Genomic DNA, 22,249 nt, shown 5'->3' on the forward strand with positions numbered 1-22,249 from the left:
ATCATTCGACAAAGCAGGTAGTTCTATCCTTTTCTAGCTCCGCAATGATGCCAAATCTGTTTTTGACAATGTAGAAATATAATTAATTAAGACAGAGAATCGGCACGTTGTTCTCCTATTTTCATCCACTGCCATTATAACGTGGACCTCACTATAGATGAAGAATCGACAAAAATTATTTAACTAGCATTTAAAATGTGAAATTATTTCTAAGTTTACAGCATTTAACTTTGGATTTTTCGTTTTTAATAATAATTATAATTAACATGATTTGTTTTCTTGAGGTTGAAATAAAAATAAAAAATAAGATTCCAAAAATGAAGATTTATTACAACATAATATTCCAAACAGGTCACAGAACATTAATTTCATCTTAGTAGTGAATTTTTATAAATTAAATCAAACATCATCATCGACATAACTACTTAACAATAACGCTAGCTGAGCTAATTATTGGATTTCTGTTATTTTTGAACATAAAGTATTTTACTTTGGTTTTGTTGAAAGTGGACCAATTTTTGATAAATTATTAATTTGTAATATTCCCATTGTTTATGGGTAATGGTATTATTGAAGCACTGTGTGTTGAAACATTTATCCAGTCTATGACACTTCACCACAAGCTATCTCCATACAAATGATTTAAAAGCACAGCCGAGTATTATAATTAGTTCAATTTTTATCCTACTCTATTACTTACATAACTAATTTCATAAAGACTAATGGTGCTTTCAACCCATATTACACTTTTCAATAAACAACAACACAAGAAGACAAACACAAAAATAAAAATTAGTTTCCAACTGCAAATAATTATGAAGATAAATGTCAATTGGAAAAATTAAAAAGAGAAAACTATTTTTTTCAAAATGTTGAACTTTCCAGGAAAACAAAAGCTGAGTCTGTTGCTCAAAATACTGATATTAACATACAGGAACTGACTTGAAAGAAACACTTTGTCTAGTCAGACAAGTGATTTGAAACAAACATTAATAGATAAATCACCTTGTCGTTAATATAATAAAATGGAAGAATTTCTTGTTATTTTCAGTTGTTACAGATGAACAGTCTACAAAGGGATCATAATTGGAAAATAACTATATTATAGAATCATTTAAAGCAATCACCATTCCCGTAGAGCCCCAAAATCCTACTTTTATTTCAGAATCTAAGTCATGGTCATTAAGACTCAGATAATCTATAGTATTTTATAATTTATTATTAATACAGATGAATTAAGATTGATGCGCTTACATAACAAAAATGTCAGAAGGTAACTCATACCTTGTCAGGTATAAATAATTCGTTAGTATCTATGAAGAATTAACCAAAATAATTTTTAATACTTGGAGCAATATGAGTTATTCTCTAATAGTTGAACATTTCAAACATAATATCTCGACAAGAACTTTCTTAAAAATACTAACTCATATTACACTAAATCCACTTCCCATAGATAGCAACCTTAATATCAAATTTATAAATGATGAACGTGTTTTGTGATGTTAATACCGAGAGATGAAATAGTATCAACGGTTCTAACTGAAATTCAAATTCCACCCTCATAGACAGTGGCACCAATAAAGGACTTTAAATAAGTTTCATTCTAAAAATATGAAAACAGTGGCCTGTTTTTTTAAGCCATCTATGCTTCACACTAAATATATCTTACAAAGCCTGATAATAATTATATTGAGAGACTGGAGAAATGATCTATTCGATAGCTTTGAACTGATGAAAAAAGAGGAAATTATGTTTTTGTGTACTATCCTTGAGCAACACAGGGAAACAATTTTCAAGCTACCTTCTTAAATTTTTGTCTCGCGTAGTAATGTAGGAAGAAAAATGGCTAGTTAAATGCCTATAAGTGAAGATATAGGTTCTGATTAACTGAATGAAAATGTGCCTGGATACTGATCAACATTAACAGAAACTTAGCCACAAATTTGCTCCTCTCAATTATTTCAATTTCTCATTTAATTTAAAGTACACATCTTTTACGCTCAATTATTTAAACGTATTACATAATATTCTTATTATCTATCCAGACAAAAGGGGAAGGACTATACTAGAGCTCTCAGATGAACATTTTAAAAATAATAATCTTGACAAGAACTTTCTTAAAAATTATAACAAATATCATTGTGAGAGAAATTAACAAGTATAGTATTTTGGTTTTTATAATCGTGAATGGAAAAGTTTTTATAGGCCATGTTTAGAATGATATTTCTATCATTGGGAAATATAAGAGGATAAGAGTGCCGAGTCGATATTTTCGCTCACATTCTTTCTTTGCGGATGCTAATTTTACAAAAAAAAGAAATTTATATTAATGTTTCAGAACTGTATTTTGAATGGAAATAATTTTGATTTTTGATTTGATATGGTAAAATTATAGAATCGGATAAGTATTTAGCTCCCTATTTTCCAGAATTTGATATTCAGGCCTACTGAAATAAATATAAATGCATACAGGAATATCACAAGCTAGTGAGTGTTACATATATAGAAAGCTAAGAAAATAGTAATTAAAACAAACTTAAATCACTATATTATTATGCAACAGAGGCAATATATTAAAGGGAAAAATAATTCAATTATAACAAAATTTAAATCACAAAAGTAAGTCCCAATTGGTGCATGAAGATTCATATTCAACCTAATCCTATCAATATATTATAATCTCTGAGTATTTACAAATTACTGTCCAATAACCAATTGTAAATTTACAAATAACACTGCACAATATAACTGGATTCTATTTCGATACCTATCAACTTTGTCTAGAAATTGGTGAGAGTGAATTGAATGATAGAGATGATGATTCATCCATTCCAATCAACTGGAATGTGAAAATAGATGAGGTGGCTCAGTCACATAGCTGATGTAAATGAGGCCTATTTCGAGTAGGAAGTGGAATTAGGTTGGGAGAGGTAGGCTGGAGGTTAGCTCCATGTTATGTCGTATCCTTTCCAGTTGGCATTCGGTGCCAAGTACACTCTCCTGCCATTGTAGTAGAAACTGACCACTCCTCTGTAGCCTGTGCGTGGGACGCCGCTCTACAACAAATAACACAACCAATTATTACTCAATTGAATAGTATCAGGCTAGCTTCACACGCATTCGGTTTCATTCGGTTCGGTTCGTTACCGAAAACGAATGAGGCTTTCATACATGTCGGAATTCGCCGAAAACGAAACGAACCGAACCGAAAGTGTGTGACAGTAGCCTCTCGCTAGCAACGAATTGAAATCTGATGGAATTTATTAGAGTCAAGTGGGCGTTCGGTTCTATGCGGTTTCTATTCGGTACCGAATTCAAACCGAATTACCGTTTCACACTTATCAGAATTTGCCGAAAAAGAAACGAACCGAATGAATGTGAAACTAGCCTTATAGAGAAAAGTACAACACAAGAACATATCCTATGGTCAAACACTTCAACCTTGTCTAAAAATCTGGTGTGGCGGACTCACACAACTTTCCTTGCCGTTATGAAAATTGATCACCTGACGCTTGTGTTCACGCGCATCTCAAGTCTACTATTCAAATCAAATCAAATAGCTTTTTATTCACAAAACATAATACAAATTTATAAAATTCATTTACACATTTAACAGTGAATAGTCTCCACAAAGACTTGAGTCTGTGAGTGGAGAGTGAGTTCTTTCAAGTTGATTGATATTATGTTCTCATGTTTTGTACATATTATAATTAAAACTATTGTAATTGAATCTACTAACATTCATCAGCAAATCAAGAATATAAATTGCACACAATGAAATTCTATACTGGTTATTAGTATATACAGACAGGCAAATATATAAATAGTAGCTTAAAGGCTATACTACTCATTATAAATGGCAAATTCACTATGAAATCAAGTTCTGAATAAGAAGGCGGATTGAATCAGTTGCTCTGCAGCATCCCTGCCAATTTCTAATAACCATCTACTCAAATGTTGCTTGTAGGTGTTAATACTGTAATTTTCCGATTGTTTTAAATGATTGGGAACGTTTCTATACAATATATTATGACAGATGTATTTACTATTACTTTTAGAGCAGTTATGTAGGAGTCAGGGATGAGCAATACCAAAGTTAATTAGATTTCTTGTATTATGAGTATGAACTAAATTATTGAAAATGAAGTGTTTATTGTAGTAAAATATATGTAATTCATTAAAACTCGTATGCAAAGCTGTCTAGTATTAAAAACTTGAAACTCTTGGTAAACAAGATTAGATGGGTAGCGATAGTCTCGCCTGAGACATGTCTTGATGATTGCTCGCTGTGCCACCGCCACCGGCTCCAAGGCAAACGAGGAACATCTGAGAGGACAATAACGCTGGAGACACACGAGGTCTGCTATCTCTTCATAGTGAATGATTTAATAGAATCAACAGTTGCCATTAGTTTGCAATTCAATAATCACATTTTCTCGAATTTCAAGCTTATTTTCAATTTTAGGTGAAAATGTTACTGAACATTTATTAATTGTAGAGATTTCCATGCTCAATCCTTTCCACTTGAATTTTTTTGTTCAAATTGTATCTGAAGCCTGATAGTTGGGAATCTAAAATCAAACTTTGCATAGATGGGGCGGAGCTCCTGAAAATCTTACAGATATGGGACTTGTGGCAGTTGATAGAGCTTATCAATGACTATTTAAGGTATAAATTTGATCAAAATCGTTGGAGCCGTTTTCGAGAAAATCGCGAAAAACCCTGTTTTTGACAACATTTTCGCCATTTTAGCCGCCATCTTGAATTGCATTTGATCGAAATTGTTCGTGTCGGATCCTTATAGTGTAAGGACTTTAAGTTCCAAATTTCAAGTCATTCCGTTAATTGGGAGATGAGATATCGTGTACACAGACACACATACACTCATACACATACAGACCAATACCCAAAAAACACTTTTTTGGACTCAGGGGACCTTGAAACGTATAGACATTTGGAATTCGGGATACCTTAATTTTTTTCGGAAAGCAATACTTCCCTTACCTATGGTAATAGGGCAAGGAAAGTAAAAATCTGGTGTGGTACACTCACACTACTTTCCTTGCTCATTGATCTATAAGCCTCATTCTTAAACGAGGATAATCTAGGGGAATAACATTATGCCGATTGGCGGCTTAATAATTTTATTAAAACTACGATTATACTATTGTTATTGTTTTCAGAGTACATTTTCCTTTGTTTGAATTATGAAATTTAAGGATTTTTCAAAAGTTGTCAAAACAGCTGTTCTACGAATAAAATATCGACGTGTGTTCTTTTGAATAAACTGCTCTACCCACCTACCTCAAGCACGAGAAGGAGGTTACAAAGTAAATTTCTCAAGAATGGGGTGGACCCCCTGTTAGTTTCTCAGGAAGGAAACTCATGCTAGTTTATAGAGCTGATATATAACTATACAGGGTATGAATTTGAAAAAAATCGGTCAAGTCATTTTTGAGAAAATCGTGAAAAACATGTTTTTATTTTGCGATTATCCGCCATTTTTCTCAAGAATATTACGGAGCTCCTGCAATTTTCCAAGGAATGAGTTTTATGCCAGTTGATAGGGCTTATGAATAGCTATCCATGGTAAAAATTTGAAGAAAATCGTTAGAGCCGTTTTCGAGAAAACCGTGAAAAACATGGTTTTTTTAGTGATTATTCGCCATTTTTCTCAAGAATATTACGGAGCTCCTGCAATTTTCCCAGAAATTAGACTCAAGTCAGTTGATAGGGCTTATAAATAGCTATCTAGGGTATAAATTTGAAGAAAATCGTTAGAGCCGTTTTCGAGAAAACCGTGAATAACATGGTTTTTTAGTGATTATCCGCCATTTTTCACAAAAATATTACGGAGCTCCTGCAATTTTCCCAGAAATGAGACTCATGTCAGTTGATAGGGCTTATAAATAGCTATCCATGGTATAAATTTGAAGAAAATCGTTAGAGCCGTTTTCGAGAAAACCGTGAAAAACATGGTTTTTTAGTAATTATCCGCCATTTATTCCGCCATCTTGAATTGAATTTTATTGAATTTCTTATTGTCGGGTCCTCATGGTATAAGGACGTTAGGTTTAAAATTTCAAGTCAATCGGTTGATTAGGAATGGAGTTATCGTGTTCACAGACATACATACATACACACACACACACACACACACACACACACACACACACACACACACACACACACACACACACAGACCAACACCCAAAAATCATGTTTTTGGACTCAGGGGACCTTGAAACGTATAGAAAACTTGAAATTTGGGTACCTTAATTTTTTTTGGAAAGCAATACTTTCCTTACCTATGGTAGTAGGGCAAGGAAAGTAAAAATATCACGAATTTATTAAAAAGTCACATACATATATTCTAGTGTTTTATAATGGACTAGCAGGTAAACCGTGCTCCGCCAGAGTCGAATTATTATTATTATTATTATTATTATGTGTATGACTTTCTTGGCAGAGAGATGCTGTAAGGATGTTCTGCCTAGCCGTGAAACCCAAGTCATATCCTATAATTGAACAAACACTTATAGGTTATATTGGGTTGAAGTTCAATAAATAAAATAGGCCAAATAAAATAGATATAAAATGAATTTCAGTGAAGAATTGAAAATAGGCCTATAACCATCCTCGGTAAATTGAGAATCTATATGTAAAATTTCAAGTTAATCAGTCCAGTAGTTCCGACGTGTTCATGCGTCATTCGTGAATTTTCTATCCCGTACGTGTATAAGACAATTCTTTCCTCTATTATATTGAAGATAAATATCACTAAAAACAGCATCTGATATCCTATGGTATAGGTCGTTTATTTTTCAAATTTCAAGTAACTTTTAAAATACTATACCGGGTGTTTAAAAAAGAATGACCCAATTTTAAACAGTTGTATTTATTTTAAAAAATTGGTCTACACAAACTAATTTCACATCAAATTGCTCACAGAAGTATCGAGTTTACTATCTAGTAACTATCAGTTATCGAGTAGCCAAATTCATCGCAGACTGTTCGCAAGATGTCTTCTTGTACTGTAGCTACTGAATCAGTTATCTTGGTTTTTAGCTCCTCAATATCAAGTGCTAAGGGAGGAACATAAACACGATCTTTAACGTTGTTCCTCCCTTAGCACTTGATATTGAGGAGCTAAAAACCAGGATAACTGATACAGTAGCTACAGTCCGAGAAGATATCTTGCGAACAGTCTGGGATGAATTTGGCTACCGTCTAGATATCCTCCGAGCCTCAAAAGGAGGGCACATAGAACACTTATAATACATCATCTTAAACTCGATACTTCTGTGAGTAAGTTTATGTAAAATTGGTTTGTGTACACCATTTAAAAAAATAAATATAACTGACACATAGAACACTCATTATAAATCATCGTAAACATGATACTTCTGTGAGTGATTTGATGTAAAATTGGTTTGTGAAAGACCATTTTTTAAAATAAATACAACTGTTTAAAACCATTTTTTAATATAAATATAACTGTTTGAAATTGGATAATACTTTTTGAAACACCCGGTATTATGTTGTCAGCTTATTTCTGCAATTCAAGGATTTCTAAGTTCCATGAAAACGACTCATATACTTAGAAAACATGAAGACAATATTAAAATCATTGGAAAATGAGTTTTAAAAAAGATGTAACCAATAATTACCCTGAAGTCATCCATCAGTCCAAGCATTTTGGCTGTTCTCTTGTATTTTTCTTTTGTGTAATACGGGAGTCTGACAGCGCGCAATTCCGGGTATGCATTGGATTTGAGCTCTTGATAAGTCACAACTGGGCACTCGTAAACCGCTTTCACGAACGCCACATCGTAGTTATCCTGCAAAACACATAATTTACAACACTCATTCAAAAGTTTTCAGCCATATAGTCTGCCTACGTGGCTAATTCCTTATTGTAATGCTTCTAACAGACAGATTCTTCTAAAAAACAGTATCTAGCCTTCAGATACTGTTTTTGGTGAGATATAGTGATATTTATCCATAAGAAAACACTGGAATATTGTCGAAATATATCACAAATTCATTAAATAGTTACAAACACGTTACAAAACCTATGGTGCCATCTTCATTTTTGAATTGTCACGCTGAAGATGACACCATGTTGAAATAAGTTTACTAGAATTCTGGGGCAGAAGATAGAATTTTAGGTCTGTTCGACCTTTAAAAGATTACATGATTTGAGTTCAAACCGGCGTGAGCCAGGTTGGTTTCTATCTATTTTAATTTATGGTTTATTAGTACGAAAGGACTTTAAAATTAGAAACACTTTCTGCTAAACTTTTTGATAAATTCGTGAATATTTCGACAATATTCCAGTGTTTTATTATAGATTGCTAACGTTTTCAGGAACCTGCCAAGGGGCTTTTACTTGGATTACACATGTTCCCAGACTAACAATTGAGAGGATAACTTATTGTAATCCGCTGAGTTAAACGTTTGAGTGATATTCAACTACATATGTTCTGATTTGCTGTGTTGAATGAAGAAAATTCAACTATTCTATTATAAATACATTATTATTGTTGGAGTAAAGCTGGGCTTTCGTTTGTGCTTAAATGCCGTCGTGCGTCGTCGACCAGGACAGGGTGAGCATCTCACATTGGCTAGATTTCAATTTGTCTAAATAATCTAAAAGATTGTTATGTTCAAGCTTAGACCAGTTATAGAATAGACTGGCTGGGAAGTCTAGCCTCTGAAGCCAACATCTACTGCCATATCTCCAAATCGTGACGTCATCATCGGATAGAAAACTTTCAGATTGAGTCTATTTCAGAAGGATGTAAATTATTATTCATTAAAATGGTAAACTCCAGCTGCGCTCCCGCTGAAATAGACACAATCTGCTATGGAAAACAATGTAAACAAACTCTACAGAAAAGTTTTCTATCTGATGCTGACGTCTCGATTTGGAGATATGGCAGTAGATGTTGGCTTCATCGACTTTCAGTATGAATATACAATAGGCCGTGTATATTCTATAACTGGTCTAAGTGTTCGAGTATGTTTTAATAGGGAAGGTTGAGTTTATACTTTTTTAAACTTTTAAATGGCAATATGTTGATATCATTAGAAATGTTTTGATTCTTGAATAATAAACACAAATAATGAAAAGTTATTTGATCAGCTGTTTTAGCACACTTAACATTTGGACAATATGAATGTCAACAATGCTTGTCGTCGTCGACTGCGGCAGTTTACGCACAAACGAAAATCTACCTTAAAACTTTGATGTTGTCAATACCACTACTATATTTGATCAAAATCAATTTAAATTACAGGACCAGGTCTCATGGCAACAACAAAAATCAGTGTAGTGGTACAATCATCAAATATAATGGTATTGCCAACATCAACGTCTTAATCTTTCAACTATGGAGAAATATCGCAACATCCCCTCCCATACAATCAAATTATATGATTATTGTTGAGAAATACTAACATAAACGAAAAGTAAAGTAACCTTTGCTGTATCTTCCAGTATAGTGTATAAGTTTTTATTTTCTAGAATGAACAGATATCCCGTACAAATACCTTATTCAAAAATCAACTTTCAGTGTGGGTTTTATTTTGTAGAATGAACAACTATCACTTGAGCCTGGTTTTCATTAGTAGAGTAGTGATAGAGTTCTCTGGGCAAGTACTAACTATCTTGTGAACTCTCCCAATGAAAACGTTCATGGTAGAGTAGAGTACTAGTTTTCAGAAGAGTAGAGTGGGATAGCACCATAGGATAGTACTCTACCATTTTCCTTCCCCCACCACCGCTTCTCACTCTACTCTACCACTACTATGCTAATGAAAACAGTCAGGGGCTAGTAGAGTAGAGTTGTGTCGTAGGCTATCAAGTTCAAGAAGTATTGTTATTTATTAAAAAGTGTTCAAGTGTTAATTTATTAGAAAGTATTGATATTTTAAGGTTAGTTCTGTTCACTAGACAACACACTTTACCTCCTATTCTCAATTGTAGTGTGAACAGTTACTCGACCAAGAAAGTAGAGTAGAGTTAGCTCGGTAGAGTTAGTATGCCAGTTACTCGACCACTAAGGGCCATTTACACAGTGTAAGTTTAAGCTAAAGCTTAAACCAAATCTGGATTTTTTTTTGGTTTAAACTAAAATTCCGTTTGCACAGTATCAGTTTAAACTCTGTATTGAGTTTAAATTCTGGGAAAGTTTAAACCTCCAAAGCAGGAGGTTTAAACCAAATAATTTGGATCAACTTGACATCTGTAAAGATTTGATGGGGAAACAGCTGATAGTGAATTATTTTTTTGACGGTTGTTTTTAATGACGATAATTATTAAATTAGGGTATAGTGAATCATTATTATTTGAATGTAAAAATAATTATAATGGAGGAATTGATAGAAGTTTTTAATGCAATTGATAAAGATGACTGCAAAGAAATTTTAAAACTGAGAAAAATTGGGCAAAAACGAATGATTTAAATTTCTGGGATAATAGAGAATTTTCTTAACGGTTTTGCTTGAGTAAAGCAACTGCCAATCCAGTATTTGATAATATAAACCACTTGATAGAAAATATGACAATTTTCAACAGTGGTGTTTGATTAGGAACCATATTTTTAATAACACATAACTGAGATATTTTGCTTTCGAGAGATTTCTAATAAACGAGGAAGACCGTAATAGATTTAAGCGTAACAAAATCACTTTTTTAAAAACATTCTAAGATATTTTTTTGGTGCCTACTAAATATAAGTTTGTATCTAATAGTAATATAGCATTCATCATTTTTTTATTGCTTATCACTTTTATTACTGTACAGCTTACGGCTCTGTGGATTTTGAACAAGAAAATAGTAGCTACATAACCTCAATTTACTGATAGTTTGTAAACAAATTTCCTGTAAAAATCAGCCTTCCTGATATTATAAACGATGACATTCTATTACCAACTTAACGCTAAACTAGTTTAACTCTAACTGGATTAGTAAATGCACTGAGAAAACCGATTCAAGTTTAAACTTTCAGATTAACTTAATCGAGTTTAGCAATCTGAACTGTGCAAACGGCCCTGATTCTACTAGTGAACCAGTGATTCTACTAGTTAGGCTGCCACGGTTGAACGAGCATGCAGACAAAAGTCGACTTACATTGTTTTGTCATTACATGCGAAACACTTCCAGCAACATTTTGAATGTTGTCACTACCAAAGATTTATTGGAAAGTAGAATCTTGTCTCCATTATAAATTTCAGAAAGGGTTCAATTGGGCATCCAAAGGTACATACAGACTTATGCACCACGAATACGCACATTTCACTTGTCATCAGCTGATGCTATTCTTAATGGCCCATATGAATAAAACCAGAGCAAATGCTCATGAGCAAGAGCATGGAGCATAAGGTTTTGCTCATGAGCATTAGGTAGAAGCATAAGCATTTGCTCATTTTTATATGAATAAGCTTTACCTTATGCTCCAGAACTCTGGAGCAAATGCTCACGTATTTTATAGGTTTTTCATCAGCTGATTCGCCTTTTTGGCCTTACTTTGTTTTTATAGCTCACGGAAGCGCTAAATATGCAAGTAGGGAGACACCGCTTGTGTTTGCGTCGTCTGTTCTGTTTTCTATTATTTATGAATCGAGTTTTAGGTTAGTTGAGTTTAGAATTTTGAAATAATAGCGTGAAAAAATGTCATCTCTACAATAATTTTCAGCATATTCTTATAATATCAATAGCCTTCTTATAATGTTTGTTTGTTTGTTTTTAAAGCTTCCCAGATACTCTTAATCAGAGTATAGGAATTGTCAAAAATGTATAATACATACAGTATTACAAAAAAGAAGAAAAAAATCACACAAAGGAACCCTCTCTACACACAAACTCTTCTGTGGTATAGAATACTCCAAGCATCAAAAAACTTTTTAATTCCTTCTCAAAAACATCGACATCTTCACAATTTTTCAAGTGAGTAGGAAGCTTTCTAATAAATTTAAGGCCCATATATGTCGGTTTTTTCTCAAAAAGAGCTGTTCTGTGATACAGTGAAGCATAGTCTCCTCTATTTCTAGTATTGTATCCATGCGAATAAGCATTTCTAGTCATTGTCTGTCTTCTAACATGCATAATCACCTCATAGATATAAATAGAGGGAACGGTTAGTATGCCTAATTCTTTAAAGTGGTTCCTACAGGACTCTAAAGGCATAATACCTTTGATCGCTCTAACAGCTTTTTTTTGGAGCTTGGAGCTCTTCAAATTCTGGCACGACCCACTCCACACAATAATGGCATAGCGGATGTATGACATTATGAGTGAGTGGTAGACTGCCATTGTGAGTTTGGTATCATTCAATCTTCTTATTTGTCGGAGTGCAAAGATTCCAGATGCAATCCTCCCACAGAGCTGATCAGTATAGAAATCCCAAGAGAGATGCTGATCCATAGCAACCCCTAGGAATTTCACGAAATGAGGCTGGTTAACATTTTTTTCATTTATCTGTACATTAATAAGTTGATCTATCCTGGAATTATTTCTATGTTTAAATAGTAAAAAATGGATTTTGATTCATTAATTCCTAATTTGAGTTGAGAGAGGTACTGGGCTATGGCATTAATGTTCAAGAAAGATTCTATTTCTAACACACTTGCATCCTGAGAGCTGCAAATGTATGATGTGTCATCGGCTTACATTAAAACTCTACCCTGGGATATAACTTTTGGCACATCATTTACATATAGCAAAAACAACAAAAGGCCAAGTATAGAGCCCTGTGGTACACCAGCCTTCACTGATACTCTATCTGATAAGTAATGAATTATCTTCCCTTTCTCTTCCCTTGTTATTTCCACACACTGAGACCTATCCAGGAGATAGGACCTGAACCATTCCAGTTCAACATCTCTCACACCCACCAACTCCAGCTTCCTTAACAAAATTGAATGGTCAACGCAATCGAAAGCTTTGCTTAGATCCAGAAAAATGCCAACAGCTTTCTCACCCTTATCCATCATATCAATTATATCCTCAAAAATGGATACGATTGCCGTTTTTGTGGATCTTTCTTTTGTGAAACCCATGCTGCTCCTTGGCCAGAATTTGATTTTCAGCAAGATGTTCAACAAAGCGAAACATCATACACTTCTCAAAAACCTTACCAATAGAATTCCCAAGAGTAATAGGTCTGAAATTATTTGCAACGTTTCCCTCACCGCCTTTGTGAATGGGTACTACTTTTGACTCTTTTAATTTATCAGGGAATACACCGTACTTCAAAGATTCATTTACCAAATGGGTGAGTGGATCTAATAAGTATTCTTTACAAGACTTCAACACCATAGTAGATATCCCATCCAGACCAGTTGACTTTTTACCTTTTAGACTATTTAATATCTTATCCATTTCCTCTCTTGTAAAAGGAGCAGCTATGAATTTATTCACAATTTTTTTTTGATGAGCATGAGCAAAAGGTTTTGCTCACGTTTATTCATAGAAAATGAAGCAAATGCTCCATATTTTAGAAGTATAAGCAAATGCTCAACTTTATTTATATGGCCCATGATATCGATATCTTACTGTTTCTGTACAAATACAGATATAATAAATAATATCAACTGATAAAAAGTGAAATACCTGTTCGTGGCGCATAAGCCTGTATGCACTTCAAAGCATTACAGCATTGTTAACAACGTATAACTTTAAATTCTGATTTTTATTTATGTACTTTTTGGGGAAATGAATTTGATTTGTTTTGTTTTTCAATTAGAACTTACCTTCAGTAAGTAGGAGAGATTTTGTTTTGTGAAAGGCACATACTTCTCATTCAAATGAATGTACTTCAAGTGTTTCTCAAAGAAAAGGCCACTGTGGAGAGAATCAAATGAAAATATATTAGGCTTACTAAATAATGTTGATCATATTTGATCAATGATTAAGTGAATTTCCACTTAATAATTTCCGAAGTAATAAACACAGAAAAAGAGCTATAGAGGCATGGCTGAACTTGAATTATTTCCAATAGTTGACTTTTATATAATAATCAATTTCATATTATATATCACATGCTTTGAACACTTCATACGCTAAATTCAAGTTTATATATTACAGTGGGCCCGTTCTGTGTACATAGAATGTGGTAAATTGTCAGATTTACAATTTACCAGGTAAAAAGTTCCGCGTCCCATGGGAAGAATTTCGACAGATTCTGTACCAGAAACCAGTTCCAGTTCCAAGTTCCTGTCCCACAGTCGAAGCCTGGTAAATTGTTACAGTTCCAACTATCCGAGCTCTCTCATTGGTCGATTGAATTTTGTAGTCTGCTTGCTTCTCTGCGCATGCGCTGATAGCTGGTTTACCAATAGCATAGCCATAGAATACATAATCAACAAAATTATGTTTGATAACAATTCGTTAAATGAATTTTTATGTATAGAAAATTTGAGAGTAATGGAATGAAAGAAATTCACACTTTTGTAGACGGTAAGTTTGTAAAACAGCCTTTCTTCATTCACGCAGCTAGTAAACGACACATTTTGGTGTAAATCAACTTTATAAGTGCGCGCCAAAAGCTTGAACCAACTATTTTGAAATGGCGTTCCATGGGAACATTTTGCACTAGTCACGTGATGGAACAATTTACTGTACACAGAACGTACACTATGATTAAGCTGATTTTACGACTCACACTGGCGCACATGGAATCTTCCTTCTGCCGGTGTTTTTGCCTCACCTACTGCACTCATGCATGTGAGCATAAATTAAATCTTCAATTAATAATTATTATTTATATATCATGAATAAGGAAATCGTTTCGTTATTTCTAATTAAATAAATTAACATTCCCTTAATTTTTATGTATGTATCTTAGTTTACGTGCAGTAGCATATACTTATATTTATTTTTTGTAAAGCTTTTTTGTATTTTGTTTTTGGCAAATAAATTCATTCATTCATAAATGTTGGGAAAACATTATCATGTCAAGGGAAGCAGTGTATGTTCAAAAATCACTATATTTTTAAGCTTGGATTTTTCTATTCTTAGTAATGTTTATAATTATGTTGAACAACAAAAGTGAATTCTTTTGAGATTTTTCTGGCTTCAAATTTATCAATATTTTTCCATTTATTGGAGTGTAATAATTTATCGTTTCACCTTTCTGATTACTACAGCTACAACATTTTTAGAAGTGTAAATACAAACTCACTCAGACTATTTTTATCAACGTAATTTTTTCAACATTAGGGAGAGAAACAGTTGGGTCTATCCTGTTGATCTCCAAGTCATTAATTTCATTATTTATTAATTAATAATTAAATGTATTAATTATTAATTAATAAATAATCAAAGCCTGTGTTTCAAAATTTATATTTTAATAGTCATCAAAATTATATTTATCTCTAGTTTATGCACTGCAATACACAGTGCCGGTTAAATTTTAATCGTGATTACTTCCATGAGAACCAATCAGAGAAGCCGTCTTATCTAAAGGACCTTCTCTGATTGGTTCTCGTGAAATTAATCACGGTTAAAATTTAACCGGCTTTTGTGCAATCGGGCCTCAGAGTTAGAGTGAGTCGAATACAGTTATACTGAACAGACGAATCATAGAATTCTATCAAAAGCGTGTTTTCAAGTGATTCTACTATATTTTTAAATATTTCAGAAGTATCAAGCGCTCTAATCTCAGTTTGATGAATAATAATTATAGTTAGGTCCTCGTGTTGCTATCCTTCTTGTCTATCATTCAACAAAGCAGAAAAAATGGATATGATGTGAGTTGGATACTAACTTGCTAACTCCAATCTTTCCAAATGTTCTGGTGCGAGATATTTCTGGGCGTATACAAGCCCTCCCCTTACGTTGTTCTGGTTGCCGAATCCAATCATCCCAGTAGCTACAAAAATTGTAATTTATTTTAAACCTTCGATAGTAATAACACAGAGAAACAATAGCGTAAGTAGATATCCCATGGTATAGGACGTTTATGTCGCAACTTTAACTGTTATCTCAAGCTGATAGTCCACGTAGTTCTTTCCTGTGAAGTTTTATGATGCTGGTAGTCTCTCATATTGTGCCGTTCATACACTCAGTATGAACAACAGTAAAAATCGACAATAATCGGCTTGAGATAACAGTAAAAGTTGCGACATAAACGTCCTATACCATGGGATATCTACTTACGCTATTGTTTCTCTATGGTAATAATTACACTCATGATCAAATCAAATCAATATCAGTTAGACATAGAATAATATGATAAATAATATAAAATATTTCTTCTCTGTTTGGTTTTGAAACAACTAAATTTAAAAATATACTTTATGAAAATAATTCAGGATTGAAAATTTTGTAAACTACAAGACTACTTCCATAAACCTAAAATATCCAATTCAGGTTATTTTGATCACTGACGTCCCTTATTTATAAACATGAAGATACCGATCGTTATTAATCTATAAATCTATCTTCTCTATATCTATAAAAGGCTAAGCCCCGACAGACTGAAATCACACCACAGCCCAAACTACTGAGCCTACAAACTTGAAATTTTGCACAATTGTTTATGATAGCCTCAAAACATCCACTAAGAAAGGATTTTCAGAAATTTGCCCCCCTGAGGGAGCTGGGGACCCCCAAAAATGTTGTACTATTTAACCGCTCATTGCACAGCAAAGTCATAAGGAGCTTTTTTGTTCAGCTACGAAAAAAATAGATCTATGCAGAAAAATTCCGACCAGGAGCAGAGAGGGGTCCAGGAGAGGGCATTTTTAAAAATTGTCATGTAAAATCACACTTCAGCTCAAACTAATTGGCCTACAGACTTAAAACTCTGCACAAATATTCTTCAAACATGCTAGATGCGCACTGAGAACGGATTTTGAGATATTTTGCCTCTAAGGGTTTCAAAGGATGAAAAAGGATCCTATTTAGTAAGGTTATAAACATGGTAAGGTGAATGCCATATGGAACTGAGATAATATTGACACATGATATTCTAACATATGTTGTAATCATTGGAAAGCTTAAAATAATTTCATCAATCAGCTGATCGAATTTAATTTTCTTTGGATAAATGAATAATGCTCAAGAAAAGTGGTCATATAACTTACCAAATTCATTTTGTTCATTTTCTGTGATGTTATATTTTTCAATGAAAAGATTTACCAGCTCCCTGCAAGAATTTTTCTTGACATCCCGGCCTGCATATAAATTTTGAAGACATGTCCCATATAGCTGGTCTGCTTTCAACTTCAATAATGAACCTTTCTGCATCAAAATTGTTTACTATTCATTACGTCGACTTCAACAGACAACTGTACTTACTTACTTACTTACTCCTCAGCTCTACAGGTCTTTGCAACCCTTGGCCTCCCTCACATAGCCTCTCCATCTGTCACGATCCTCGGCCTGCCCCCTCCAGTTACGAACTCCAAGCGTTCTCAGATCTCGTTCCACATCATCCGTCCATCTATTTCTCGGTCGACCTTTTCTTCTTCTGTTATATATCCTGTCCTTCCATATACATTTCACTACTCTTTCATCTCCCATTCTCACCATATGTCCCATCCATCTTATTCTGTCAGCTTTAATAAACCGCACAATGTCTTCATTGTTTAAGAACTGCTCTATTTCCAAATTTTTTCTTCCTCTCCAAAGACCATTCTCAAAAACAGGACCCATGATTCTTCTCACTACCTTCCTTTCAAAAACTCTCAATCTTTGCACATCTCCAGCTATAAGCACCCATGTTTCCGATCCGTAACTCACCACATGCCTCACCAATGCTTTGTATAATTGTAATTTCGTAGCTCTAGATATCAATCAAGATTTGAACAACTTGATATTATCATAGTATGCCCTGTTTCCCGCCATGATCCTGTTGTTAATCTCTGCTGAGACTTTCCCACTACTTGTCACAAGTGTTCCCAGATAGACAATTTCTTCTACCTGTTGAAATGTGTAGGGTCCGATTTTCATGTCTCTAGCAACTCTCCTACCTAGGCCTACTGCTGGTGACACTCTCAGATACTTTGTCTTGGCCTCATTTATCTCCAATCCCATTGGTTCACTATTGATTGCCAGTGATGTGAAGGCTTCTCTCAAGGCTGGTACTGTTCTAGCTACTATGACCAGATCGTCTGCATATCCACAAACTTGCCATAGTCTATTTACTATGGTGCTTCCATGCGTGATACCTTTTACTGCTTCATGGAGAGCCAAATTAAACAATAATGCAGACAACGCATCTCCTTGCCTTACACCGTAAACAGACAACTGTACTGAACTTGAATTGATTTGAAACTGAACTGGAGGATGATTTTTTGGTAGCTGGTGGCTCTAGTGTGCAATGACAGATAATAAATACTCAATGGTATGACGTGGTGGCGCGACAGTCTGGTGGCGACACAAAATCGGCGGCTCGAGCCACCACATTCCTGGAAGCTCGGCTGGTGGGTGGTGGCTCTAGTTTGCAGTGACAGATAAGAGACAATGCTACCACGTGGTGGCGCTTAATTATTCAATTTTAAATTAAATATTCCACTAAGGACAATGAAAAGTTGATAAGTTTGGATCAAGAGCATGTTCCATTGTGTGATATAAGAGACAGAAAATATCATCGTCGTGATGTTCAAAGGAATCTGTGGACAAACATTGCTGAACAAATAGGATCTGAAGATAAGATTATTATAATAATTAACTAATTTAGTGGATATTTGTTTATTCAGTTTCCAAAATTTCAATATAATCATTGTTTATGAAAAATTTTGGTGGCTATGATAGTAGTTAATTCAAAAATTGACAACCAGCCTACTAATGAACTAGACTGACGTAAACGGTTCCAATGGACGACCATATTCGGCCGAATTAACGGCCGGCAGACTCGTCCGATCAGACAGACGAACGGATCGGTTGAATACGGCTTCAGTGGACGGTTACCCTTAAGTGTAAAATTAATATTGACCTTGGCCTATGAATGCATACGCATTTATATATAAAGGGTGATTACCGGGAAACGCATGTTTTTGTATTAGGTAGTACATGGCAAATAATGCAGAAAAACAGTTGAGAAAGTCATACAGTGCGGAGGCTGGTTGGGAGTTCCAGTTACACTCAAGATGTGGACCCTTGAACACCGTGCTTTCATTGTGAGACTGTATTACGCCAACAGACCCAGCCAGACTTTCGCCGGCACTTCAATGTTTCGCCGATTCCGGATCGTAACACAATTTTGAGGTGGATGCATAATGTGAACACAATTCATTAATTAAAAACAAGCCTCCTGGACCAGAAAAATCCGTTCGTACGCCTGAGAATGTTGATCGTGTGCGCGTCGCAACGTTGGAGAGCCCCAAACGTTCGCTTAGGAAGCGGGCCTCAAACCTCGGCATTTCTGTCTCTACGGTAAGAAACATTTTGATTAAAGACCTAAATTTCCATCTGTATAAGCTTGCAATATGTCAAAAACTGATCGAACACACACTGCTCGAATTTCAATAGAACGTGTCTGACAAGCTTTCCCTGGAAAAGTTATCTTTCGTTTTGGAGATGTTCCTTGGCCCCCACGGTCTCCTAGTTTGACGATACCGGACTTCTTTCTTTGGGGTTTCTTGAAATCACGGGTTTACACTGATAAACCACGCACATTGCAAGAGTTGAAGGAAGCCATTCGAAGAGAAATCCAAGCCATTCCACGAGATGCGATGCGTAGCTTCAGAGAACGTCTGGAAACATTTATTCAATCGGAAGGACGCCACCTACGCCATGTTTTTTTTTGCTACTTAATTTTTGTAATTTTCTCAAAGTTCCGAGTTGTAACACATTGGGCCACATGAATAAAGCCAAAGCATATGCTCATGAGCATGAGCATGGAGCATAAGGTTTTGCTCATGAGCATTAGGTAGAAGCATAATCATTTGCTCATTTTCATATGAATCAGATTTACCTTATACTCTTACCTCATGCTCCTGAACTCTGGAGCAAATGCTCACGTATTTTAAAGATTTTTCATCAGCTGATACGCCTTTGTGACCTTACTTTGTTTTTATAGCTCACGGAAGCGCTAAATATGCAAGTAGGAGACACCGCTTGAGTTTGCGTCGTCTGCTCTGTTTTCTATTCATGAATTGAGTTTTAGGTTAGTTGAGTTTAGAATTTTGAAATAATATGTCATCTCTGCATAATCTTCAGCATAATCTTATAATATAAAAAGCTTTCTTATAATCGTCTACACTCTCATCTTCTTAAGTGCCTATTTCCTATTTTGTGATGGCTATCTTTATATCAGATAGCTATATTTTGTATTTATTCTTTTGTAGGAATAATGATGATATTATACCATGGTTGAATCTAAAATAGCTATTTATGTATAGAGCGTAATGCGCGACTTTATCGCTCGCGCAAAACAGTTATTTTTATAGATAATTTTGCAAAAGCGATAAAGAAGCATTACGCGCGAATTACATACAAAATTTTTTCTACAACTGCCCAAACCTGTTAAATTACTTATATCGGCGGAGTTACAATTACCGACTTTTTAGGTTAAGATCTGACTTTTAGCGAGCTGCTTACAATCAGCTGATTAGGAAGCGTAAAGAAACTCTTCTGCGCATGCGCGAATGATTTGGGAGCGTAAAGTAAATCTACTGCGCATGCGCGGATGGTTAGCGAGCGAAAAAGTAGATTCTCCTCAGAAATAAGCTGTTTTACGAGGAGAATTGAGTGTGTAAATTCTTTCTTTACGCGCAGTTGTAGAAAAAGAGTTTTATAGTTCTCAACTATTGGTTGTGATCGTATCTGGTATAGTTTCCTCTTCCTCATACGAATTAGTTGAGCCATTTTACTATGAGCAAAAGGTGATAAGCTGCTCTAGACTAGACTCACCTTTTTTGAAGCATTTGCTTCAAAAGTTGAGCAAATGCTCTAGTTTATTCATACAATTTTGAGTATAAGCTTTTACTTTTGAGCAAATGCTCAAACTATCTTTTTGATGAGCATGAGCAAAAGGTTTTGCTCACGTTAATTCACAGAGAATGAAGCAAATGCTCCTTATTTTAGAAATATAAACAAATGCTCAACTTTATTCATATCACCCATTGTGTGAAAAAAAGTTTTTGTTCAACATTAAAAAATGTGTGGCTTTTTCAAAACCATGCGGTTCCCAGTAAACACCCTTTATATATCTTCATTAAAATATAAGATGAGATCTGCAGCACCAATTCAGATAATTTGGGAAGAGAATGACTCACCTCAATGGCCACTTAACCATCAGTTCCTGCCATATTGGCTTGGTCAACATCCAACCGAGTCCAGGGAAGAAGTCGGTCCTGTGAAGAAGACTTGAAGCATCATGTTCTATAAGACCCAATTTTCCATTATCATTCCAAGCTGATACACACCATAGTGTGGGGTCCATTTCAAGCAAAGGCAATGTCCCTTTAAAGTACTCGAACATGTCCGATGAAATATCCAGGTCATCTGGAAAAGTACAGGTTATTCGAATACATATATATCACATATTTAGCACATTGTCAAAGTAATGGATAAAAAACCTATGATACATTCGTCTTTGGCTATATTTGGAAGCTGGAATTTGCTCCCTCTCAGATACCTATATTTTTTTAAAACTATTCTAAGATTTGGAAGAGAAAGAGAAATAAATTTAGAAATAGAGCGGACTTGAGATCAGGGGACATGCTAATACCTCCGCGACCTTATAAGGAAATATTCCGAAGATTTTACTTATATGTAGCCCCCCGAACATTCAACAACTTGCCGGTAGAATTAAAGCAAATCAATAATAAAAACATTTTAAAAATGAAGTAAGAGCTTGGCTTCCATTACAAAATGATGTGGAGAGTTTATTCTCAAGAGTAGAATAGATATGAATTTACGGGTTTCATTGGATGAATGTTTTCTCTCTCTCTCTTGGAAATTGTGTGAAGATAATATTATTATTCAAGCTACATGAGTAATTTTCCTAAAATGTTGATAATTATGGACAGAAATTTATAAAATGCAATTTATTAGTCTGCTAATTGCCTGGAATGTGCATTGATTGTTGGTTATTCTTTTCAAATGAAGGGAAAGTAGATAAAAATTTAATATACATGTATTTTCTAAACTAAAATTCCTCTCCCTGTCATATTATGCAAGTTCCGACTCGGCAAAATAATCCATTGTTTTTTTTCTTTCCTAATTAAAAATATGATGGTGTCCCAAACAGGACTTTTAGTCCTTGGGGTACTTGCAATTATTTATTCT

General features: G+C 34.5%; 1 protein-coding gene across 3 annotated transcripts in view; it reads right to left on the minus strand.

Moving 5' to 3' along the window:
* Window positions 1-304: 304 nt before the first annotated feature.
* LOC111047424 (alpha-1,3-mannosyl-glycoprotein 2-beta-N-acetylglucosaminyltransferase-like) overlaps window positions 305-22,249 on the minus strand; it is a 36,391-nt gene continuing 14,446 nt past the window's right edge. For all 3 annotated transcript variants that reach the window (XM_039442267.1, XM_039442268.1, XM_039442269.1), the window contains exons 7-11: window positions 21,235-21,463; window positions 15,777-15,881; window positions 13,762-13,852; window positions 7,674-7,844; window positions 305-3,059 (exon numbers count right to left, since the gene is read on the minus strand). In XM_039442267.1, the coding sequence (XP_039298201.1) occupies window positions 2,946-3,059; window positions 7,674-7,844; window positions 13,762-13,852; window positions 15,777-15,881; window positions 21,235-21,463 (710 nt within the window). In that variant the 3' untranslated portion in view covers window positions 305-2,945. The remainder of the gene's footprint in view (window positions 3,060-7,673; window positions 7,845-13,761; window positions 13,853-15,776; window positions 15,882-21,234; window positions 21,464-22,249) is intronic.

Source organism: Nilaparvata lugens, chromosome X (assembly GCF_014356525.2).
Source record: "Nilaparvata lugens isolate BPH chromosome X, ASM1435652v1, whole genome shotgun sequence".
Classification (NCBI taxonomy): domain Eukaryota; kingdom Metazoa; phylum Arthropoda; class Insecta; order Hemiptera; family Delphacidae; genus Nilaparvata; species Nilaparvata lugens.